At 49.6% G+C, this 23,229-nt stretch overlaps 8 protein-coding genes across 8 annotated transcripts; 4 read left to right on the forward strand and 4 right to left on the reverse strand.

Annotated features, from left to right (window-relative positions):
* Positions 1-617: 617 nt before the first annotated feature.
* N7455_007190 (uncharacterized protein) lies at positions 618-6,161 on the forward strand (the record flags this gene model as incomplete). The annotated part of the gene is made up of 3 exons (XM_040957698.2): positions 618-1,001; positions 1,073-1,387; positions 1,446-6,161. The coding sequence occupies 3 exons, from the start codon at positions 618-620 to the stop codon at positions 6,159-6,161; spliced, it is 5,415 nt and encodes a 1,804-aa protein (XP_040811772.2).
* Positions 6,162-8,135: 1,974 nt separating this feature from the next.
* On the forward strand, positions 8,136-9,756 carry N7455_007191 (uncharacterized protein; the record flags this gene model as incomplete). The annotated part of the gene is made up of 5 exons (XM_065605557.1): positions 8,136-8,447; positions 8,503-8,563; positions 8,765-9,323; positions 9,383-9,585; positions 9,728-9,756. The coding sequence occupies 5 exons, from the start codon at positions 8,136-8,138 to the stop codon at positions 9,754-9,756; spliced, it is 1,164 nt and encodes a 387-aa protein (XP_065461411.1).
* A 1,627-nt stretch (positions 9,757-11,383) lies between these two features.
* Positions 11,384-12,283, reverse strand: N7455_007192 (uncharacterized protein; the record flags this gene model as incomplete). The annotated part of the gene is made up of 1 exon (XM_040957799.2): positions 11,384-12,283. One exon carries the CDS (start codon positions 12,281-12,283, stop codon positions 11,384-11,386), a length of 900 nt encoding a protein of 299 aa, XP_040811873.2.
* A 656-nt stretch (positions 12,284-12,939) lies between these two features.
* On the reverse strand, positions 12,940-13,752 carry N7455_007193 (uncharacterized protein; the record flags this gene model as incomplete). Its single annotated transcript, XM_040957817.2, has 2 exons — positions 12,940-13,314; positions 13,381-13,752. The coding sequence occupies 2 exons, from the start codon at positions 13,750-13,752 to the stop codon at positions 12,940-12,942; spliced, it is 747 nt and encodes a 248-aa protein (XP_040811725.2).
* Positions 13,753-14,679: 927 nt separating this feature from the next.
* N7455_007194 (uncharacterized protein) lies at positions 14,680-15,486 on the reverse strand (the record flags this gene model as incomplete). Its single annotated transcript, XM_040957724.2, has 2 exons — positions 14,680-15,062; positions 15,183-15,486. 2 exons carry the CDS (start codon positions 15,484-15,486, stop codon positions 14,680-14,682), a joined length of 687 nt encoding a protein of 228 aa, XP_040811807.2.
* A 567-nt stretch (positions 15,487-16,053) lies between these two features.
* On the reverse strand, positions 16,054-18,751 carry N7455_007195 (beta-mannosidase; the record flags this gene model as incomplete). The annotated part of the gene is made up of 3 exons (XM_040957688.2): positions 16,054-17,129; positions 17,182-18,563; positions 18,621-18,751. 3 exons carry the CDS (start codon positions 18,749-18,751, stop codon positions 16,054-16,056), a joined length of 2,589 nt encoding a protein of 862 aa, XP_040811833.2.
* Positions 18,752-19,140: 389 nt separating this feature from the next.
* Positions 19,141-20,754, forward strand: N7455_007196 (FMN-dependent alpha-hydroxy acid dehydrogenase family protein; the record flags this gene model as incomplete). Its single annotated transcript, XM_040957761.2, has 5 exons — positions 19,141-19,171; positions 19,218-19,276; positions 19,329-20,481; positions 20,539-20,612; positions 20,668-20,754. 5 exons carry the CDS (start codon positions 19,141-19,143, stop codon positions 20,752-20,754), a joined length of 1,404 nt encoding a protein of 467 aa, XP_040811741.2.
* Positions 20,755-21,336: 582 nt separating this feature from the next.
* N7455_007197 (sugar porter family MFS transporter) lies at positions 21,337-23,221 on the forward strand (the record flags this gene model as incomplete). The annotated part of the gene is made up of 6 exons (XM_040957691.2): positions 21,337-21,505; positions 21,562-21,674; positions 21,728-22,146; positions 22,232-22,477; positions 22,531-22,966; positions 23,021-23,221. The coding sequence occupies 6 exons, from the start codon at positions 21,337-21,339 to the stop codon at positions 23,219-23,221; spliced, it is 1,584 nt and encodes a 527-aa protein (XP_040811800.2).
* Positions 23,222-23,229: the final 8 nt, after the last annotated feature.

Below are 23,229 nucleotides of genomic sequence, written 5' to 3' on the forward strand. Positions count from 1 at the left end.
CACTGATTTGCTCCTGCGCGTATCATACACTGTATAATATGATTACTGTGGCTATTCTTTTACCCCGCCTTCGACACTGGCCACTGATCGGGATTTGAACACCCCTGTACAGTCGACTGGAGAATTGTAGGTATCTCCTTGGGATCCCAGAAGGTTCAAGGTCACTAGATAATCTGTGAACTAGTGGCTGAAGCATGCCCCAGTCCCTTTTAAGACCTACAGGGGCAGGGTCTTGGAAGGTTTTTGCGCACGTCCACTACCATAGTATTTTAAGTAGCATGGCGTGGTTAGTGCTTGCAGTTATGGCCCAACTAAGCCACACTATAGCCCGAAAGCCCGGAGTTTGGCCCCCTTTATAGAACAGTGAGGGCTCAGGCCATAGTCCTAGCACTTAACCTTGGAACATCTATGCGGCTCAACGGCAAAGCTTTCTCCCCTCTTCCCGCTCCGCCTTCGTACTGCTCCCAAGATTATTCCTCTCCCTGAAGGTATACTTCGTCTTAACGCCGCGTCCATTTGTCACTACATATTCCCCCCATTCCTTTGAACGGCAGACTTGGGTACACAAGCCTTCTCTGCCAAACGTTTTATTGAAGTTTATGTGTTAGAATCTCACCATGTCTACACATACGCCCATTCCCCTTGACGGGCAAGGCCTAACAGCAAAGCTTGTGCGCCAAACAAAGATTCCAAAGCCCGATAAGCACGACGAGGCAAAGGCCATTGACATTGTAGCTGTCCACGGCCTAGCCCCCTGGGACTCCTATTCCGACTCTTCCTTCTGGCTACGCGATTTCATTCCAAAGGACATTCGCGGGGCCAGGGTGTTTACATTTTATTACGACGCCAATGCAGTCTGGCTATGCGAAGCACCATTTAAAGGTGTACAGGAGGCGTCTAGAGCCCTGCTTACTCAAATTTCTGCTATTCGGGGGGATGTCCCAGCGACACGGCCTCTAGTATTGATCTGCCATGGCTTCGGTGGTTTTATCGTTGAATCGGTGGGTCTTTGTTCCAGCCGACGCACTCCTTTTACTGTGGTATTATGTAGCTAACGCATTGTGGAATAAAGTGCCTGACTGAAGCCTTCGCCCAATTTCCAAATATAATCGATTGCACTCGAGGGGTTATATTCCTTAGTACTCCACAACGTACGTCACAAGATGTCCCGTGGGCGACCCTCTTGATGCGTTGCGCGAGCGACGGTATACCCCCAGGGTTGACCCAGGTTGAACTGCCATATGTGGGAGACCTTGGGTGGGCAGAGAGCAGTGTAGTTGCTCTGCACGATATCTCCAAAGGCTTCAAGTCAAAGGCAAAGGCAACTAAGAAAATGAAATTGCTTTTCTGCTACGAAGATGTTCCGACGCCACCACAGCAAGAATGTGTAAGTTTTAACTCGCAGGCTCTTGAGTGAAGGGAGTGAGATACTGATTCGCCTATAGAGTTTGAACGAGTATTGCGCAGCTCTTGGTCTTCGCAGCGAGAAGGTCGAATTGATGGCGGGTTGCAGTCACCTCTCCATGGCAAGTTTCTTAAGCAGGGAAAATGAGAACTACAAAACAATTATCTCTGCTATCAAGAAGATCCGAAAGTTGGCATTGAAAGATACGGAACCCACTTCTACTTCGGAACTTCCTGAATCTGGGCTGCACAAAAAGATTCAGGAAATGCAGGACCCCCGCGACATTGAGACATCTCAAGTCATGACTGTACATGCCATCCCAAATAGTTTGGTCGCCAGTCAACAGAATGTCAGCTCCCAGAACGCAGTTACCGTTACCCACAATACACCCAAGATCACACCATTCTCGCCGATGCCAATACATGCATCTGGTGTTCGTGCATCAAGCCATGGTACATTGCCAGGTACTATAATCACGCTTCAGCAGCCAGCTCCGGCCTATGGTAGCCTCCAGGATGTGTCAAGCGCCTCGCTCCCAACCTATTCCGCTACTCCACAACTCTCACAATTTGATCCGAGCATGATGAAGATTCGCAGACGCCCTGTTGGCCTGCCCCCTAGTAGGCCATTAGCTACATCACACTCTGCGCCTGGCCGATTGGAATATGAAACACAGCACCCTCAACACCCACCCACCAACATTGCGCTAATCACTGCGCCAATTACTGCGCCAGAACCAAAGTCACCCGCCAAATCAGGCAAGTCAGGCAAGAAGCCCAAGAAGCCGCAAGAGGCCGGCACTCTGGGTCCCACAAAAGCACCATCAAACCCCGGAAATTCGGCACCCAAGCCATCAGTCGTCCATCAACTTGTCGGCAATCAGGGCATACTCCCTGCCTCTCTCCATATTCAGAGGCCAGACCAGAGAATACATTATCCAACTACTCATGGCATACCAATCGGTTCACCCCAGCACATCGCTTCGCAGCCTAGTTCAACGCCCTACCAATACCCTCCAGTCTCGCATCCACTTCCTACCAATCGTTCTACGGCTCATACACCTGCACCTATGCCTGTTCAAGTGGAACCCCCAAAGAAAGTGGCAAAGCCGCCGAAGATAATCTCAAACCCACCAAGTCACAACCCTACAAAGCTACCAGTGGTGAAGTCGGTACCGCAACAGACCCGTCCCCAGATGGTTAACCCAGGGACTAGACCACCTCCAATCCCAACCACGACAGGTGGAAGGAGCATCCCCCATATCCCTCCAACGCATTTCCCTCCACCTCCACAACAAGGCCTACGGGAATTGCAGCTACAGCCCAGCTATACTCCACCTCCCAAGAATCCTGGATTTTTCAGGAGGCTATTCTCGTCTAGTAAGGTTTCGCAACCTGCCCCCACCCCATCAGGCTCCAGGGTGCCCTCTGAGTCACAGGTTGGTTTACACCAGCCGTACAACCCGCCCAGGCCGGTCAGCTTGGGACCTCACGTAGTGCACCCAGGATCACAAGCTGGTCCATACCAGCCGCACAAACTGACCAACCCTCCATCCAGGCCGGTCAGCTTGGGAGGCCCTGCAATGCACCCGGTATCACAAGGTGGTCCATCCCAGCCGCCTAAGCCGACTAACCCGACCAAAGAAACCAAGCCGGCCAAACTAAACAAGGAGACAAAGCCGACCAAGGAGACAAAGCCGACCAAGGAGACAAAGCCGACCAAGGAGAAAAAGCCGACCAAGGAGACAAAGCCGACCAAGGAGAAAAAGCCGACCAAGGAGACAAAGCCGACCAAGGAGAAAAAGCCGACCAAGGAGAAAAAGCCGGCCAAGTCGTCCAAGACTCTAACTAGCGCTCCGTCTGGCCCAGCTAGCTTAGGAGGCCATGAAGTGCATCCGGTATCACAAGGTGGTCCATACCAGCCGACTAAGTCGACCAAGCTGACCAAGGAGACCAAGCCGGCTAAGTCGTCCAAGTCGCTATCCGGCCATCTGCCTGGGGCGGCTAGCTTGGGAGCCCATTCAGTGCACCCAGGACCCCGAAGTGGTCCATACCCGGCCCCTAAGCCGGCTAAGGCGCCCAATTCTCTATCCAGCCCTCCTCCTAAGCCATCTAGCTTGGGGGGGCCTGGAATGCACCTAGTATCCCAAGGTGCTTCACAGCGGCCTCTTAAGCCGACCAGCTTAGGAGGCCCTAAAATACGCCCAGGACCCCAAGGTGCTCCACACCGACCACCTAACCCGTCCAACCCTCCGCCTAGGCCGACCAACTTGGGAGGCCCTGGTGGACTCCCGGGATCGCAAAGTGGTCCATACCAGGCGTACAAACCTCCGCCAAATGCGCACTTGCAGTCGCATGGCCCGCTGAGACCAGGGCAAGGCCCACCTATGCATGGTCACAATCCTTATGGCCATCCCGGCCCAGGGCAGCATCACCATTGGGAGCAAGGTAATCAATGGGCTCCAGGTCATGGTTTCTATCCTGGACCAGGTCAGCCTCCTAGTTATATTACTGGTAATGGTCTGATGATGCCGATGGTTTCAGGCGAGCCTACAGGCCCTGTCGAGCCAGCCGGTCCAGTTGAGCCTACAGGCCCCGTCGAGCCTATAGGTCCAAGTGATCCAACGGGTCCCGTCAAGCCTACAGGTCCAGGCGAACCTGTAGGTCCAAGTGATCCAACGGGTCCCACCAACCCTACAGGACCAGGTAAGCCTACAGGCCCCGTCAAGCCTACAGGTCCAGGCGAGCCTGTAGGTCCAAGTGATCCAACGGGTTTTACCAACCCTATAGGACCAGGTGAGCCTACAGGCCCCGTCAAGCCTACAGGTCCAGGCGAGCCTGTAGGTCCAAGTGATCCAACGGGTCCTATTAACCCTATAGGACCAGGTGAACCAGCCGGTCCAGGTGAGCCAGGTCCAGGTGAACCAGGTCGAGGTACGGCTAGCCTATCTGCGGCTACAGGTCTGGTTGCGGCTACAGGCCTAGTTGCGGCTACAGGCCTAGTTGCGGCTACAGGCCTAGTTGCGGCTACAGTTCTAGTCAAGCCAACCGACCCCGTCAAGTCTATAGATCCAGTTGAGCCTCCAGGTCCAGTTGAGCCAACACATCCGGCCGACCCAACAGGTTCAGATGACCCACGAGGTCTGCCCTTAGGTCCGCCTTCAGGTCCTACAGCAGGTCCAATTGAGCGGACAGGCTTGCCTACAGATCTAGTTGCGGCTCCAAGTCTATCCAAGCTAACGGACCCAGCCAAGCCGTCAGGTCCAGTCGAGCCAACACGTCCCGCCGACCCAACAGGTTCAGGTGACCCACGAGGTCCGCCCTCAGGTCCTACAGCAGGTCCAGTTGAGCCGACTGGTCCGCCTACAGGTCTAGTTGCTGCTACAGGCTTAGTTGCTGCCACGGGTCTAGTTGCGGCTGCAGATCTAGTTGCGGCTACAAGTCTATCCAAGCCAACGGACCCAGTTAAGCCTACAGATCCAGTTGAGCCGACGGATCCAGATAGGTCAAGAGGTCTAGTTGAGCCTCCAGGTCCAGCTGAGCCAACAGGTTCAGGCGACCCAACAGTTCCACCTACAGGTCCGCCAACACATCCACCTGAGCCAATACATCCAGTTGGGCCAACGGATCTAGTTCCAGCTACAGGTCTAGTCGCGGCTGCAAGCCTATCCAAGTCAACAGACCCAGTCAAGCCTTCAGGTCCAGTTGAGCCACCACGTCCCGCCGACCCAGCAGGTTCAGGTGACCCACAAGGTCCATTTGGGCCTACAGATCCAGAGAAGCCAAGAGGCCTAGTTGAGCCTCCATATTCAGCGAGGCCGATAGGTCCATCTAAACATGCAGGTCCAGTGGAGCCTACAGGACGCGGTTTTACTCACGGTGAAAATCATGGACAGACCTGGAATCCTGGTTACAGTCAAGATCCAGGTCATCCGTCCCAGAACGAAAGCAGTCGAGGTAGAACTATAGCCGCTGGTGTTGCAGGCCTAGCTATAGGAGCGGGCGGTGCGGCTCTTGTGATGTCTTCCATGAACCAAAGTGACGATGATGATCAACACAAAGTTCAAGGTGTTGAAGACAATAGTGGAGATGACGATAGTGATGAAGATGAAGACGATGATAATAGTGGATGGGGAGATGAAAGTGATGAAGAGAGGGGAGAACATCAAGGCGCTGGTGACAGTGATGAAGATGGGGGAGAAAGCCAAGACAATGATAATAGCGATCAAGAGGAGGAATATAACGACGAAGAAGGCACTGATCAAGATGGATGGGGAGACGGAGACGAGGATGATGAGGACGAGGATGATGGAGATGAGGATGATGGAGACGAGGATGATGGAGATGGAGACGAGGATGATGGAGATGGAGACGAGGATGATGAGGACGAGGATGATGGGGACGAGGATGATGGAGATGAGGGCGAGGATGGAGATGAGGGCGAGGATGGAGATGGCGAGGATGATGATGATGGGGACGAAGATGATGGGGACGAAGATGATGGGGACGAAGATGATGGGGACGAGGATGATGGGGATGAGGATGAGGATGGGGAAGATAATGATGAGGATGAGGATGAGGATGGTGATGGGTATGGAGATGAAGATGATGGAGACGAGGATGACGGAGACGAAAGCGAAGAAGATGGACAAGATGACTATGCTCACAGCTATGGAGAAGAATCTGGCGGAGAGGGATATGGAGATTATGGAGATTATGGAGATTATGGAGACGATGGTGAATATGTGTCTGATTAAGGGCTACTGATTTACTTACATACTCTGATATATGGCAGAGTAAGAAATTGATTTCATTTTCTCTATTTGAATACAGGACTTAGTAAAGCCGGCTTTATTACTATCCAAGACACAAGCCTGTTAAGACATATAGTTACTACCCATGCTAATCGAGATTCACGAGGGCTTTACCTTGCCTTATTTATATTTCTCTCTTAGTGTGGGACACAGTGGCTAGGCAGACCTGCATGGAGCTGACACAGTTCAGCCGCATAGCCTCCCAAGGTCGTCCCCGCCATAAATTCACTCTTCCTCCCACACTTATTTTCTTGATCTTACACTTATATTTATATTCAATCAAATATGTTACCCCCTAAAATACCCAGTCTATCAGAATGGGGGCCATTCCAGCTCGACGCACTTGGTCTATTGACCATTTTTGGCGCGAAAGAGATGAATACCGCAGTCGGGAATTTAGTCGAGAGCTCCGTGACCGACTGGCTCCCCATTATTGGATATGGTGGTGGGATAGATATCGATCACGATATTCATCCAGTCAGATCAGTTCTGTCAAGGTGGAAGGGAACCAGCAAGTTTAGATATTTACTAATGATAACTTTCAAAATGTTTGAACATGGCTTGTGATTTATGGCTTATGATTTTTTCTGTGGTTTATTTCCAATATTCATCGTCATTTCTATATTCGACTGTTATGGATCTCGATGATTTCATTCCTCTACCCTATGTGCGAACCGCGTCCAGGATAGCTGTCTAGTACATGGTAGATTAAAACACGAGGTAACTATTCAATAACCAATGGCTACCTATTACACGGGTCCTATTCATATTGAATAGAAGAGAAAATGCGCAATAGACAGAGCTCAAAGTGTGATTTGGCTATTTTTTAATTAATTCGGTGATGTATTGCCGACCTTTTCAATTTAGCCCCCAAGGCTAGGAAGTTCACGGAGCCTTAAGGGCCTAGAGGCCTGCACGAAGTTTGCACTAAGGACTAGTGTGCAGATTTCTTGAAATTCAGACGAGTTTACGGGGTACAGGGTAGAATAATAGATCAGACAGCGTGGCTGAGCAATATGCAAAGACAACCTTGGAAATATATGCCCAGTTGGACTATCTTGCATGTGATCCTTCTGACTTTCTCTTCAAAGAGAATCCTATCTCGTATTAAGAGGCTGAATACTCCGAAAATAAGCCAAGGCTGACAGGTGCCAAGCACTATCTGTAGTGCCCTAGATTGTGTCAAGAAAAAGATGTTTGAAACGGTGCCGCCCGAGCCGCTTATAGGCTTGCTTAGCCCTAGGTAGTCCGCAATCATTCCCGGGGGGGGGGGACACCACATATAAGTAGACAAAATATTGATATACACAGTCATCAGACTCGTTTTATGTTTATAACTACGAACTCTTGAATCGAGCCCTACATATCTCTACAACCTTGGAAATTCCAACGATGTCCAGTCAAACTTCTCATCTTCCTCCAACCCCCCCCCCCCCCGCCAGGCTCAGCAGAGTTCCTCGCAACCCTACTCATCGAAGAATCCAACTACAGCTGCGCACACACTCCAAAGCAAGATTCCCCCTCGACTAGGCCTCTTCCACTGTACCGACGAAGATCTTTCATACATCGACACAGACAAATTATGTCTCGCCTGTTACAATGCTGCCATTCCAGACGGGTTTCTCTGCTGGTCAGCGTTCTACGAAAAGAGAGAAAGAACGTATTTTCTCCAGACGAGGAATACAAGTCAGGTGAACCAACCCGCGGCAACAAAGAGTTCTATCCACGCCAAATTCAAGCAGGCAGGGAGGGATTTTTCAGAAAGCCAGAACCGAGGCCGGGGTTGACATAAAGGCAGCTGAGATAGTAGGTGACTTGGATCCCAATCCCATCTCACATGCGTATGAGAAGCGGGTTCCATCGCTGCCACCAAATGAAGACACGAGAACAGTCTGGAGATTCTTTGAACATGCAAAGATGCCGTTTTATATTGACATCGTGCATATTTCACCTCCATGGCGAGGTGATATGGGATGGAGGGCTCAGAATAAGGAGGATCTCCGCGTGGGCGAGGCCAATGCAGCTGCTTACTTGGGGGCTGCGCTTGTTGTTCTGGCAGTGCCTGAGCGGGGAGATGGGCTGTACAGTGTCGTGGAGCAACGATTGGGTACATTTGGTACCTATCGGCTTCTCCCTTTGGGGCCATGGGGCGATGATACACCTGCAGAGGAGGATTCGGATCCTGAGGAAGTGACAGATGGGAAAGATACAAAACCATTTGATAGAACGGTATGTTTTTTATCGAGCTCAATAATTCAGGTTGCTAATCCGTCTGCCCATACAGAATGTTGCAGAAGTGAACCTCACATTCTATCCATATCAGGGAAAAAGTGCATATCGAGGAGGTGTGTTTTCGTTCTTTCCCGACAAGGAAATATGTGATAAAGTCAATAAAGAGGCCCCTGGGATAGTCTTACCTCCGACTGTGGACGAGCTGCTGAGACGCGCCTATCAAAAAGAACTACCAAAAGACCCCACGAAGGTCCTGCTCTCACCGGGACAAACAAGTTCGGATCCTCCAGCTGATATCTAACCTGATTCCCCAGTACCAAGAGTACCGGGCGTTCCACTAGTCAGATGGCCCGACGCCGAAAGAACAGCTTATGAGAAAGGACAAGGTCTCCAAGGTGTCGAGGTTGGAACCGCTTACCCTGTTGAATCAGTCGCGGGATTTGCGGTAAACAAGCCTCGGTTCATGTTGAAGCCGATGTACAAGCAGAGCTCACATGGGATTAGGAGCGATGGCAGTCTTTCTGCGGACCCTTATGACTTTAGCGGTAATGGGCTGAATCGTTTTCCCATGGATTGCAAAATGGATAGATGCAATTGTCCGGACTCCGAAGGATGCAAGGTACCCAACAAAGTACGTACATTCTTAAAAAAGAGGAGGATCATTGACCACGTGGGATCTACGTACGCCAAAAAACCGCAACAACCACTTGATCCGGAGTTATGGAGACAATACCGGATACCTCACCCCGACCCGGCTCCAACACTTGTCTTCTCTGACGATGATGATCTTATCTTTCAAGCACTCTCGCCTCCAAGGCGCCCGGTTCAGACGGGGATATTCCAGTATCCAAGGTCCTGGTACTTGGCGAATAGGTAAGCAGCTCTCAATACTAATAATTGATATAATGGCATTGACATCGCGGGCCTGGTAGAGTTAAACCACCCGATACCGCGGAAAATGAGCTCATCTACGGTACTAGTGACGAGGAAGAGGAAGAGCAACCAATTCAGCAAATACACGCTGCCTTTATCAATATAGACAGTGACAGCGACGATGATCTCAGTCAGCGCGACAACAATGGAAATACCGAGGATGAAGAGAGTGAAATTAAGCAGGGCGATAGCAGTGACGACGGTGAGAGTGGCCAGGATGGCGAGAGTAGCGAGAATGAGGAGAGTAGCGAGGACGTTGATGAGAGTGAGGATGGGGAGAGTAGCGAGGACGGTGATGAGAGCGAGGATGGCGAGGAGAGCGATGATGACAATAAAACCCACAGCGACCGCCCTCACCATTCCCCAAGAGTAACCCCCTCGTTGGTTGCTTAGATTTTCCAGTTGTTAGTCTGGCTACAAGTTGAAGAGTCATTCCCGATACATTTGCAATGCACTGCTGAATTCGCGGCTCCTATATCCATTCCCCGGGGCAATCACCTGTCCTTAGTAAGTTTTTACCTAAAAAGGAGGGAAATAATGGGAGAGATGGAGGTACATATTGGATGTTTTGTCGATGCTACTGATCAGCACCTATGTACCTGATTTCCTCTGCCACTTCTTGACTGAGTCTGAGCTGATCTGAGTAAGCTGCATCAATAAAATGCAACACGCTAGTCCATCCACTTTTAAATGGCACCCATCGTCCCATCAAGAAAAAGCCTGGCATTTCAATGTGATCTTCAATCCTGGTAACATGACTGCAATTAATTGCGCCATAATGAAGCTTGCTATTTGGCCACATTCAGACTTGTTACCGAGATGGCATCGCAGCGGGCTAATACTGGACCAGCCAGCGCCGATTTGGTAGGCATCGAGTCTGACAGTCCAGAATGTCTTCAGCTCGATTGGTAGAATGGTCTTCCGATATTGACCAGGTTGAATAGATGGCTCCCGCTCACCGAGTCTGAGCCCGGACTGGAATTTACTCAGAGAGACTCTGAGCGCCCTTATAAAAGTGGCCGCTAAGATAGGAAAGCCCGGCAGAGGAAAGTACGTATAGCTACATCTGTAATAGAGCGAACATTTTATAGTTTACTGCATCATTCTAGGTGGTAGACAACGAATCCTAGGGACACAGGGTCAACTTGTAATTGGTCGGCACTTTAATACGTAGCAACTCGTACCAAGTTATTGTGACATACGAACCGCATTTCACGGCGGCAAAACTAGGGTTTCATGCTGCGCGTCTCGCCGCGTAAATGCAATCTACGCCGCACGGAAGTTTATGCACGCCAATTTAATATTCTCACAGCTGTCCATCATTCTCGGTGCTATTCTAGTTTATTTTTTCTAATCTTTTTTTTTTCGACCCCGACTTGCTCCTCCACCAATGGGGCCAGGCGTAAAAGCTCAATGGATGCATCTCTTGGATTATTTCAGCAACCTGCGCAGCGATTTTCCCTTGGGTATCACGGGGTAGGCCGTTCCAGCACTCATCCAGCGGTTGACCTGGGATAAAACCCATCACAATACACCCGGACACACGAGAAGTATAGAATAACAACTGGGCGACGACACGATTGAGAGATTTTGCTAAAGATTCTGCTTCCAAGGTGCCAGATGAGGTTTTCGGTCCAGCCGAAGTTTTGTCGTTCCTATTGGAGCAGAAGACCTCGCCTTTTGGTGCTGTTGATGGCGTTGAAACCTGGGTAGCAAGGGTAAATGAGGCAGCGAGCCAACTGAAGAGATATGGCTCTTGGGTACAAGAGGGACGATAAGAATGAGACTGAGGGCGAGCGCAACGGGGAGGCAAAGATGCATTCTCCCAAGCAATAACACCCCGACGGCATTTAGTCTGTGGACAGCCCTGGCCAAATCTACCTCGCCAATCGGGTGTTGGTTAAACGCTTGCGGCACTTAATCATTTTTGAGGTTATTTCCCGGCCTTTTAGTACTTTGCTACTCTGTCATCCTTGGTTTTGGATATAGGGTTAACAAACTCACTTGACGTACGCCTTTTGACTGGTCTGTGTTTGGATCACAGGAATAACAGACAGTAGCTCCTTTGCATAGGCTGCTGCCACCCCTGCTGCATAGGGTTGCCACAATTTGTTCTTGTGCGAGTCTGCATAACCGCAGATACCACGTATTACCAAGCATTCAAAGTCGTTCATAAGTCCTGCTGCCTCCATCCCAAAGCACATAATTTCACCGCCGAGGTCGCCCACGACACGGTCTCTCATCAAGCCGTCTTTGATTACTTGATTTCCCGAGGCGATCAAGCCATAGTGCACGAGAGGATTGTTTGATGAACGGGGTGGACGAGTAAACATGTGTTCTCGGCTGCAATGAAGGCATGCGCCGTCTGGATCCCCCGCATGTTGATACTCTGGTTTAAAAAGAATGTCATACTCCGAGCCCGGGTGAAATGGTCTGTTCTTTCTGTCAAACTGAGACGCAATATTCGCCAGATGGAGCGGAATATGAGTGTCGCCGATCATACTATCTGCTTCCAGATGCGAGATCGCGGCTAGTAGGATTGATGGTGGTTTGTTCAGAGCACCGGTGCGTTGAAACCGATTGCCACTAATGGCTTTTCCATGATCATACTGCACAACTCCACCAAAGGTACTTGTTGGCTTACTGACCACTACGTCACCAAGTCTGATATCGGGACCTCTTTCGCCCGGTACCCCGCCCCCAATACCTACCAAAAGGGTGAAACGGAGTTCCGGGAACGTGTGAATCATGTGCGTTGCAACAAAAATCGCAGAGCAGATGCCATAAATGCCAAGCGGCAGACAGGCAATCACTACATTATGATCGTAGAGTTCTCCCAAGGTATAGATATTATGATCGTTTGGGGACTGAGGCAGACGTGGATGTATCGTTTGCAACATCGCTTTGGATGCCGCGATCTCTACTGGCAGCGTACATATCCATCCGATCGTATAATCTGAGTGAGATCTTTGAGTCGCGGCCATTCTCTGTTATGTTCGGTTGCATTGCTCTGCGACCGTAAGAGTCGAACGATGGACTGTCGATGAGGGTTGAGCGCTAGGCTATTGCCTGGGTCCACGTGTCTGTAACGTGCATGTGCGGTGCTTGCGCAATTTCCACCGCGCGGGGTTAGGTGTTAGATATATCGTCCTAAGGTACTAAGGCCTCATATTACCAAAGGAACCTAAAAGAGATCCAGGGATGCTGTTTTCCAATATACAATAAGGCTGGATATCGTCCATTGACGTGTCACCTAGGCAAGAACACCAAGCCCAACAAATCAAACGCCCGCGCTAACTAATTTCACCTGTCTCTGAATTTGATTTCCCATGTAGACTATGGATCTTGAAAAACCGTGTTTTCGTAGAATTTAGGTTTGTGCTTTCTAGTCAATACTCTTAGATCACTCGGGAAACCATCAAATGACGCATTATGAACAAAAGGCATAGATCTCAGATAGTTGCCTACCTATACAGGCGAGCGGCTCAACAGGAGACTTCCTTCCTTACAGTACAACTTTATCCCCTTATCTCTGCCTTTTATTTGGGACGCTCGACTATGCCATGGCGCCATTCACACGTAGAATCTGTCCTGAGACCCAGGCACTCGCCGAGGAGCTGAAATATGCCATGGTCTCCGCCATCTCCTCGGGTGTACCCAAGGGTCCGTTGGGCACCAGACCTTTGATGGCGTTCAGTGCAGGCTCTAAGTTGCCTGGTGTGACCAGCTCGGTGTCAGTAGGACCTGGAGCGATTGCGTTGACGGTGATTTCCTTTGGGCCCAGGTCCTTAGCCAGAACGCGAATCATCTGCTCGATAGCACCCTTTGTGATCAAATAAAGAAGGTATAAAGGGCTAACTGTGGAGACGTGACAGAGGGCGGAGGAAATTAGGACGACTCGGGCTCCCGGGTGGAGGTGAGGGACTGCTTTCTACATTGACTATTAGCAGGCATCCTTCCTTTATCTCCCGCGATCTGTGTCGTTCTAAGCTCGTACCTGGATCAAAAAGTATGGCCCCTTTACATTTACATCCATACAGTCGTTAAAGTCTTGCTCTGAGGTGCTCGCAAGGTCTCGGATGGGTAAAGAACCGGCGTTGGCAATGACAATGTCAATTCGACCGAACCTTTCCACTGTACGACGGATCAGCTCTTCACTGTCAGCCACGCTGCCCGCATTGCCTTTGACGGCCAAGGCGCTCAGCTCTCCGATTTCGTCCACCACCTCCTGGGCGCCTTTGTCATCGGAGAGGTGCTGGATAACCACCTTGGCACCATCACGCGCAAGACGAAGAGCTGTCGCTTTGCCAATGCCCTTAGAGCCACCGGTTATCATGGCAACCTTGCCAGTGAGAGCGAGAGTAGCCATGACTTTGGTTGTTGACAGGGGATAATGAACTTAGATCACAAGACAGGTGAACAGAAAACTTGTTTTGAGTGGTTGATTTGCAAGAAATGAGGAGATAATGCTTCCCCAGATTCCTCCTTCAGGGTGACAGTGTTGATATAGTGCCTCCGCGTTAACAGTTTATCCTACCGCAAGTTCGAACGAACAAGGCACCCTCCTATGTGTAACAGCGAATGTGCATAGCGGTGTATAAGGGCGTAAGGCCGCTATACAGATTTGTAGGGAACGAATGAGACGAGGGTTACATCCCCCCTTGCTGGAATTATGTACGCACAGTGATACAACGATGTAGTGTAAAGTTGCTATGGTCAGTTGGTAAACTGGCAGAAGCAACCGGGAATTCATAGATTTCTCCCTTCGTTAAAATATTCACAACATATTCTCAGGCGTCCCGGCCAGACACGTCTACACGTTTTGAATGATCGAAACAAATATCTACCAGCTACAATAGTGTACTAGATATGAAGATGATTATAGAGGTTAGTAAATATTTATTGATAGGCCGAAAGACACTAATAACACGTAGCGAACAAGCGAACGAATCAACAAACATCATAGCTCTCACAACAGGTACCCCGAGGTGCGCTGCTTTTGCACGCATAAAGCGAATATATCCATAGGCACCGCAACAACCTGTCGCAAAGTCTCTGATTTATTAGGCTTAATACGATATAACGGACATTATTTGAGCACCTAGAGGGGCATATCTTCAAAGGGTCGGGGTAAATTAGCGTGATCTCATCTCTCAATAACTCTTCTCTCGCTGGGTACTATTTTACAGAAGTTAAAACTGCACTAGATATTATTTTTTACAGGAGGGGCGATGGTATATATATACAGAACTCCAGACCGAGCGACTCATGCCTGTCATCTCTTTTGCGGTGGGGGCTACCGCAGCAGAATGCACTGGATTGCATTCGCAAACAGCGCCTTCGCATAGGCATAATGAAACCTGGCGATGTATTCCGCCACTGATGGTTCGTTTTTTTGAGGATTACAACGGAAATGCTGTAGCTCGAACTGCACCAAGGGCTCGGCGCCTATGCGTGGCGATCGAGTGATTTGGAAACGGTGGCAGCCTGCAAAAGTGAACTCGTCCGAGCCAAACCCATAATCCACGTAACTGGCCCGCTGGTCCGATGATTCCGGTGCTATTTGCTTGTCCATCACTTTAAATGACCCGAAAAGGGAGCTGCCGACGGGGAGAAGGTGACGTTGAGGAAGCTTGGAAGGATTCCAGATCTGGGATGCATGGGGATCTCCTTGGAAACCTATAATGATGATTTCAGCAGATGAAACCTTTGAGCACTATGTCCACAACACCTTTGTCCCCAAATCTATGAAGGTTTTTCAAGATGAATGTAGGGATTATCTCCTAGAAAGTTGCTCACCCGTATACCGCGCTGGCAGTAAATTCCAGCCACCTATTCGTAGGATAGACCTCTCGAACCCAAAGACGAACCCGCCAAAGAACCCACGGGTGAATAACGCCAATGCTTCCTCGTCGCTTAGCCCCGCAACCACAGACTCTGGAAACACCTGAGTGACATTATCTGTGGCTGTTACATGATGGCGAGGATTAACAAACTGGAAGGAAGATGAAGCCAGAAACTCCGGGCGCACAGGCAAAGTATATTGAGACTGGCGGAGTGATTGCAAGAAGGAAAGTCGCGGAAGCCACCGTTGGGAGGACATTGTCAGGGCTAAAATGGGTTGTAAAAACAATTTGGGGTTTCCTTCTCGTCAGCTGGGAAAAGATGGTTTATTGTAGATTTGCTGCAATCTATCATGACTCATCGACGGTACGATCTATGGAGCCCTGGAGGTCCCGAGATCAGTATAAATAGGCGGAGGGAATGCCAAATCTAGCGTAGTCAACATTTGGTGGACTCTTGCAGTACATACTAGTGGTTCGTCCGTACGCTGGACATGGACAACCTTGGAAGAAGCCGAAGGGGCCCGGCCACGGCCCGGGAAAGATCGGCTCAAATCTGAGATTTCATTAGTCATCACCCCCCCCCCTTCTAGGGCTGCGTCAGCTCTATACCTCTGTAATTATTATTAGCTGTTTCCGGTCATATACCCGGATTATACAAGTTGAACCTGGGCATGCGGTGAAGACCTTTTGTTGACTCGATGGAAATAAAATTGGCATTGGACCCCATAGAGATAATCTAGTGAGCTATGTTATAATTACGAAAATGAGGGTCCAAAAAAAGGTGAAACAGACCACAAATACCCAATGTGAACCTGCGACATTCCTCATAGTTTCGGACTTCTTCCCAGCTGGAGTGGCTTTGCACCGACATATTTCCATGATAGTTGCGTGGTCGCTGCACCTTTTCCACTCAAAGTAATTATTTTCTTCTCTCCAGGTATAAGATCAAATCCATTGTCGCTCAGCTTCAAGCCTTCCCTCTCCTCAAACACAAAACCTTTGACTGGAAGGTCCGCCGAGACGGTTATCTCGTCTTGGGACAGCGGGGCTTCAACCCTGACATTCCGGTTCGAAAAGTCCAGATACTTCAAGGGCTGAGGCCAAGCAGTGTCAGTGGCCTCAACCAGTCCCTCAACATATAACTCTGCATGGATGATAAACGGGTCGAGACTCTTGTAGTCCGCGCTCTCGGAAGTCATGGAAACTTCCACGCGTTGCTTTTCGAGAACCTCTGTTGTGGAATTGGGGTTTGCTAGTGTCGTGATATCGATAGTGTCACTAACCAGCTTACCCGACCTTATGGAAATAAATCTGACTTTGACCTGAACGTCAGCAGCCTCTTGACGGCTACTCGCAATCCACAGATCGAACTCGCATGAGTTGGTAGAGATTGGATCGGCATGACCTGAAGTCCACACAGGGCAGCTACGAGAGATACCCACATCAAGTGGCCTCAAAGCTCGAGATATGGCGTAGAACGCTGGCTTCTTAACCAAATAGTAATCGACAATTGCCCAAGACATAGTTGGCCAACAATCGTTCAGCTGCCACACGAGCACACCACCACATCGTCGAGCTCCCGGTTTTCCCCAACTCCGCCTCCAGGCTTTGTATGCATAGCGCATCGTTTCGGCTTGCAGGACCTGAGTGATATGGGCGAAGGATGCGAGATCGAATGGTACAATGAAGTTTTCGGAAACATAGGTCATCAAGCGGCGCTCATGATCACCAGCTTTGTTTCTAAAGTCCATCATCATTGAGCCAGGGTGCTGTTGTTGTGGGTCGGTGATGACGCGGCGAAGGGACTCGAGGTGAGGGTAGGCTTCCATTCCGAACTCGCTCACGAAACGCCCGCCAAGCTCCGCAGAATCTTGATATCTGCTCATTTGGCCGTGCCAGACTAGGTTTTGTTAGAATGTTATCGTAAAATCGAACGCTGTGAGAGGACTCACTATTCCATTGATGAATATCGCCCACAGCTGGGTCAGTTGTGTGTTTGCCATCGCCCCAAGGGCTTCCAGGGTGATAGATGGTGGACGGGTCCTCTTCCTGCACCCATTTTGGCAGCAAATGCTCATATATATACCTCGCCGGAAAGGTCGACTGTCGCCAAGACTCCGGGTCGGTGTCGTCCTGATTATACTCAAGCATATATCTCTCCTGGACCTGATAGTCCTCGTTGTTTCCTGCCCAGATTACCAAAGATGGGTGAGATCTCAGCCTCCTAATGTTTTGTCGTACTTCATCCTCAACGGATTGAAGGAAGGATGGGTAAACTGGGTAGCTGGCGCAGACGAAGGCAAAGTCATGCCAGACCAAGACGCCCAACATATCGCATGCTTCCATGAAGGCATCGTCCTCATAGATACCACCGCCCCATACGCGAATCATTATTTGATTGGACTCCACCATGAGTTTCATCCAGTCGAGATAGCGATCCTTGGATACTTGGGCAAGATAACTGTCGGCGGGGATCCAGCACGACCCACCAGCAAAGATATCAACACCGTTGATGCGGAAGTAGAAAGACTTGCCGAACTCGTCTTTTTCTTGCACTAGTTGACACCGCCGGAACCCGACGAATTTGGTCTGCTCGTCTAGTCTGGTATCCCCGCGAATGAGGCAAGCGGACAGTCGGTAGCGGAACTGCGAACCATAACCGTGGGGGTACCACAGAGAGGGAGAAGCAAGGTGCAGAGCGGCCTTTACCAACCCATCAGTTCCAATTTGGCACTTCTGTTCGAAGACCGCTTCGTCCGCGTTAAAGAGCGACAAAAGGGCAGTGTCGCCCTCCTGTGCACCCGCCCCCACTCGCGCGTATAGGGTTCCAGAGCAAGTTTTGTTGTCTGCTGATATCTCGTATTGTGTCCATACATCATCGATCCTGGCAGTGTACTGGTCAAGTACAACCGGGCGCCAAGGTCCCGCAGTCATCAAGATAGGACCCCAGTCCCAGCCCCAGTTGTACTGCGCTTTACGTACAGGGATGCGACTTGCTTCAGTCTGGCGGACGTGGAAGACGTGCTCTGGATGCTGATCGACCAGCTCTCGCCCATGGAGGAGTGCAGATTGAAACACAATCTGGAGCTCATTCTCTTGGCTTGACCGAAGAAGTTTGGAGATATTCACCCTATGTGAAGTGTGCATGTTCTCCGACTCCAAGATTGTGGTTCCATTGAGAGTCACAGTAGCAAATGTATCTAACCCGAGGAATACCAAGTCCGTTGTGGTACCTTCGGAAGACGGGACTGTGAACTTGGTGCGGTAAACCCAGTCCTTCTCTGCGATCCATTGTACCGCAAGTTCATTCGCATCCAAGAATGGATCGGGTATTCTAGAAGTCCATTAGCATTAGAAAGCATTGACGTATTGCCCAGTGACCAGTGCTTACTTTTTGTTTGCAATGAGATCAATGTGGACTTGGCTGGGAACCTTTTCCACGGGAATCCAACACTCATTAGTATTATCACCCGCCTGCTTCATAGACCAACCGGTCTTCAACTCTCGCGTAGACTTTTGCATGATGTCAAGAAATATGAGCTTTGCTTGATGAGGTCTGAATTCAGCGAACCACGTTAGAGGGTCGGCCATTTTATCCCTGATGTCGAGATCAACTGAGAAAGGTACGGCATTTTGAAACTTCGGTCAATTTCAAGGTGCGGACCCCTTTCGGAAAATGGGAGTTCGACTAGGTGCTCCAGCGCTGTCGGGTGTAAACCAATGCCAATGTCTTTATTCCCGCAGTCCAGAAATGGCACGGGAATTTCAAACCCCGTAGAGCACGGAGAGCACGGAATGTGGGGAAGAGCGGACAGATCTTCACGAATTCTCCCCAATGTCACGAAAGAGTAAGAAAAGGACATAGAAAGCAGTGTCTCCCCCCAATGCTAATACAAAATAACAAAACAATTATGTCTGAAATTACGTTATCGTTGTCGGATAGTAAGTCTTGCGTACATATATTTGGGCAGGTTGTTGACCAGATCAGTACAAACCCATCGGGTTGAAGGTGATTGCTGGATCGCAATCCACGGTAGTGTCTACGATGTAGGCTCTCAGTGCATCACCCTATGAATGCAACTTCGGCTCACAACTCCAGGTTAGCAGCTTCTTGAACAGCCATCCCGGGGGAAAGGCAATCCTTCTCCAACATGCTGGCACCGATGCGACCCGTGCTTTTCAAGATGTCCATCCGGCTGAGATGCTTGATGAGTATTTGACTTCGGATCAATTATTAGGTCAATTGGAGCCGGGATCCCAGGATCTCAGGGATGACCGGCAGCCCGAGCATATTCCCGCTCTTCCAATGGGTACGATCTTGAGTATCGCGGAGATGGAAAGTCTAGCTTTAAAACGTCTCAGCCCCAAAGCACTTGCATACTACACGTCCGGTACCGATGACGAGATTACAAAACTCGCAAATGGAGCCATATTCAAGTCTGTTCTCCTTCGACCGAGGGTTTTCGTTGATTGCACAGAATGCTCGCTGTCTACAACTATCCTAGGAAACACAGTCGGGCTGCCAATATTCATTTCGCCGGCGGCCATGGCAAAGTTGGCACACCCATCAGGCGAGATGGGTATTGCTGCCGCTTGTTCCAAGTTTAATGCCCTCCAGATCATAAGCAAGAATGCATCCGTATCCGTGGCAGATATCGTGCGTGCAGGTCCTAATGCGGTATTTGCCTGGCAGCTTTATGTTCTCAAAGATATCAAGGCCACTGAACGGACCTTGGCTCAGATAAAGGCCATCCCACAAATCAAATTCATTGTCCTGACACTTGATGCTCCATTTCCGGGGAAACGCGAGGCCGATGAGCGTTACAAGGCGGACGAAGTTGCCGGAGGAGGGGTTTCGCAAGTCTGGGGCACGGAGTCAGCTCTCACCTGGTGCAAAACTTTGACATGGCTCTCCGCTCATACCGACCTTCCGATTGTCCTCAAGGGTATCCAGACGCATGAAGACGCGTACGCGGCAACTATGTTCCCGGCTGTTAAAGGCATCGTTATCTCCAACCACGGTGGAAGGGCATTGGACACGGCCAATACCCCCCTGCAAGTTCTGTTGGAAATCAGAAAATTTTGCCCGCAAGTCTTTGATCAGGTAGAAGTCCTTATTGATGGCGGCATCAAGAGGGGTACCGATGTCGTCAAGGCGCTGGCTTTGGGTGCAAAGGGCGTTGGGCTTGGCCGAGCTGCACTCTATGGCCTAGCCGTGGGTGGAGAGGAAGGTGTTCACAGATCCCTACAGAGTTCGTGCTCTTCCATCTATTAGGTATCGTGTTTATCATGCTAATATTTAATCATAGTTCTCGCAGACGAGACCGCGACAGCTATGAGACTCGTCGGTGTCAGCGATGTGAGCGATCTTCGGCCATATCATGTAAGTTCCAGCATCGCAATTGAAAAGGGCCAACAACTGATTGTAAAATCGATAGGTTAACACTTCTATCTTGAATGCTCTGCTTTATGACGGGCCCTCCGGCTTAGATGCAGTGGAAAATAGCTTAATGGCCAAATTATAGACTGAATTATAACTACTGCTTCCTATCAAACTTCGTCCAATGTACCATATCCTAGAATTAATCAGGGCTACACGATAGTTTAGCCAGTGAAGAAAGTTTGCTTAAGACCGTAACGCATTTACCTCCCAACGTTTTGTCCTAATCAGGATCTCAATCCACAATTAATGTTACCCCCACTCCAACCGCACAAATTGTCTAACCCCGGACACTTTTTATCTTGTTTTTCTCATTGAGGTCTTCGCTTAGTCTTGTGGGGGCCGATATTTCCAGGGCAAAAACGAAGATTTAAATATCCGTGCGACGAATTCGGTCTAGTTTTTGAGGAAAAACCGGGGCCCCATGACTCCCCGTGGGGATTGTATGAAAGTCTAATGGATATGCATATCTTCCAGGCAAGGGTCTTTTTATAAAAGCCCATTGACAGCCTGCATTCTTGCAAAAAGCATCTCGAGCATTATCATCGCGGTTTCCTTGGAGCTCCGTGTCAACTAGGGATCAATTCTCATTTATTGTTCTCACAGTTCTTTTTGAAAACTTTTCACAATTTTGGCCTGATCCAGGGCGAGGTCTCTTATCTCCATCATGAGCAAGACAATGGAAGACGCCACCCTGAAAGAGGTAGAAAATATGGAGGAGGTCATTGAAAATTACGCGACCATCATGGCGACGCACAAACCAAATCCGCGAGGTCCAGGCTATATTAAGCTGTATATCCTATCAGCCGTTGTGTTCCTATGTTCAACTATGAATGGTGAGTCCACTAGGCCGGATTGCTAGATAGGGCTTTGGCTTCCTAACACCGTATAGGATTTGACAGTTCGTTGATGGGATCTATCAACGCGCTTCCAAACTACATTGGTTACTTTGGCTTGCCAGAGAATGGCAACGCCAGTACTGGCATTGTCTTTGCTATCTTCCAGGTAAAACAATTACCGACTCATTCATCACGCGCTATACTAATTTCTTTTATTAGGTTGGTCAAATGTGCGGTGCGCTATTCATCTGGATGGCCGACTGGTATGGACGAACATGGCACATCTTCTTCGGCTGCCTGGGTGTCTGCATCGGCACCATTGTGACAGCCTTTGCGTCAAATCTCCCAACTTTTATCGCAGGAAGATTTATTCTGTCCTTCTTCGCAACATGTGCACATACTGCTGCTCCCCTTTATCTGGTCGAACTTGCTCCACCAGCGTATCGGGGAACCATTGCAGGAATGTATAACACGTTTTATAATGTGGGCTCTGTGTTTTCAACATCGGCTGTATATGCATGCCACAAATACCTTGCCGACCAGGGTAACTTGGATTGGCGGATCCCCCTTTGGCTTCAGATAGTGTGTCCAGGGCTTGTGTGTCTAGTTATCAAATTCTACCCCGAGTCCCCGCGATGGTAAGTCGATGTTCCATTGTTGGCTCGCTGGGTTTATCTCATTTGCTGAAACCGTGTACCAATGCTAACCCCACCCGTGCTAAAGGCTCATGTCGAAGGATCGACACGACGAGGCGAAAGCTATTATCGCTACCTATCACACAAATGGCGATGCTGACCACCCGCTCGTTTCACTCCAGATGGGAGAAATCCTCGCAACTGTTGATGTCGACCATCAAGCTACCTGGAAAGACCTGTTCGATCTCCGGGTGCTTGTTGAGTCTCGTTCGAGCCGTTATAGACTCATGCTTAACATTGCTTTCTCTTGGTTTGGCCAATTCAGCGGAAACAAGTACGTCAGATGTGCTAGGTACTAGCAATTTGGGTAACTGACGATATCTCTAGCATCGTATCCTATTACCTGCCTATCATGCTCAGCGGCATTGGCATCACAGACACCAACATGAAATTGATTCTCAATATCGTGTATGCTGTCGTTGGTTGGGTGTCTTCCATCATCGGTTCCCGTCTACATGATGTAGTAGGACGTCGCAAGATGCTCATTACCAGCACAGCGGGTATGGCAATATGTTTGTCCATCGTGGCAGCTTGTTCCGCCGGCTACACTGAGTATGGCAACACGACCGCATCGACCGTCAGTATTGTCTTCATCTTCCTTTTCGGTGCAACATTTGCTTGTGGTTATACCCCAATGCAACCTATCTACCCCGCTGAAGTCGTGAGTAACAAAATGCGAGCCAAGGGCATGGGTACCTTCAAGTTGACAGCCGGAGCCGCTGGGTTTCTCAATACCTTCGTTGGACCCATTGCGCTATCAAGTGTAAGTAAAATCCTCAGACGCTTATGTCCTTTACACTGCTAATCTATTCTCTAGATTGGGTACTGGTTCTACGTGTTCTTTGCATTTTGGGATACTTTTGAGATGACCTTTATGTACTTCTTTTTTGTCGAGACCAAGGGATTCACGCTCGAGGAGCTGGATGTCATATTTGAGGCAAAGAACCCGCGAAAGGTTAGTGTTAAAGCTGCGAAGGCCAGGAAGCGAATTATTGTGGCTGGAAGGACTGGGGTATGACTATTGGC

The sequence above is a fragment of the Penicillium solitum genome (assembly GCF_028829755.1).
Source record: "Penicillium solitum strain IBT 25940 chromosome Unknown utg000004l_segment0_segment0, whole genome shotgun sequence".
In the NCBI taxonomy this organism is placed as follows: Eukaryota; Fungi; Ascomycota; class Eurotiomycetes; order Eurotiales; family Aspergillaceae; genus Penicillium; species Penicillium solitum.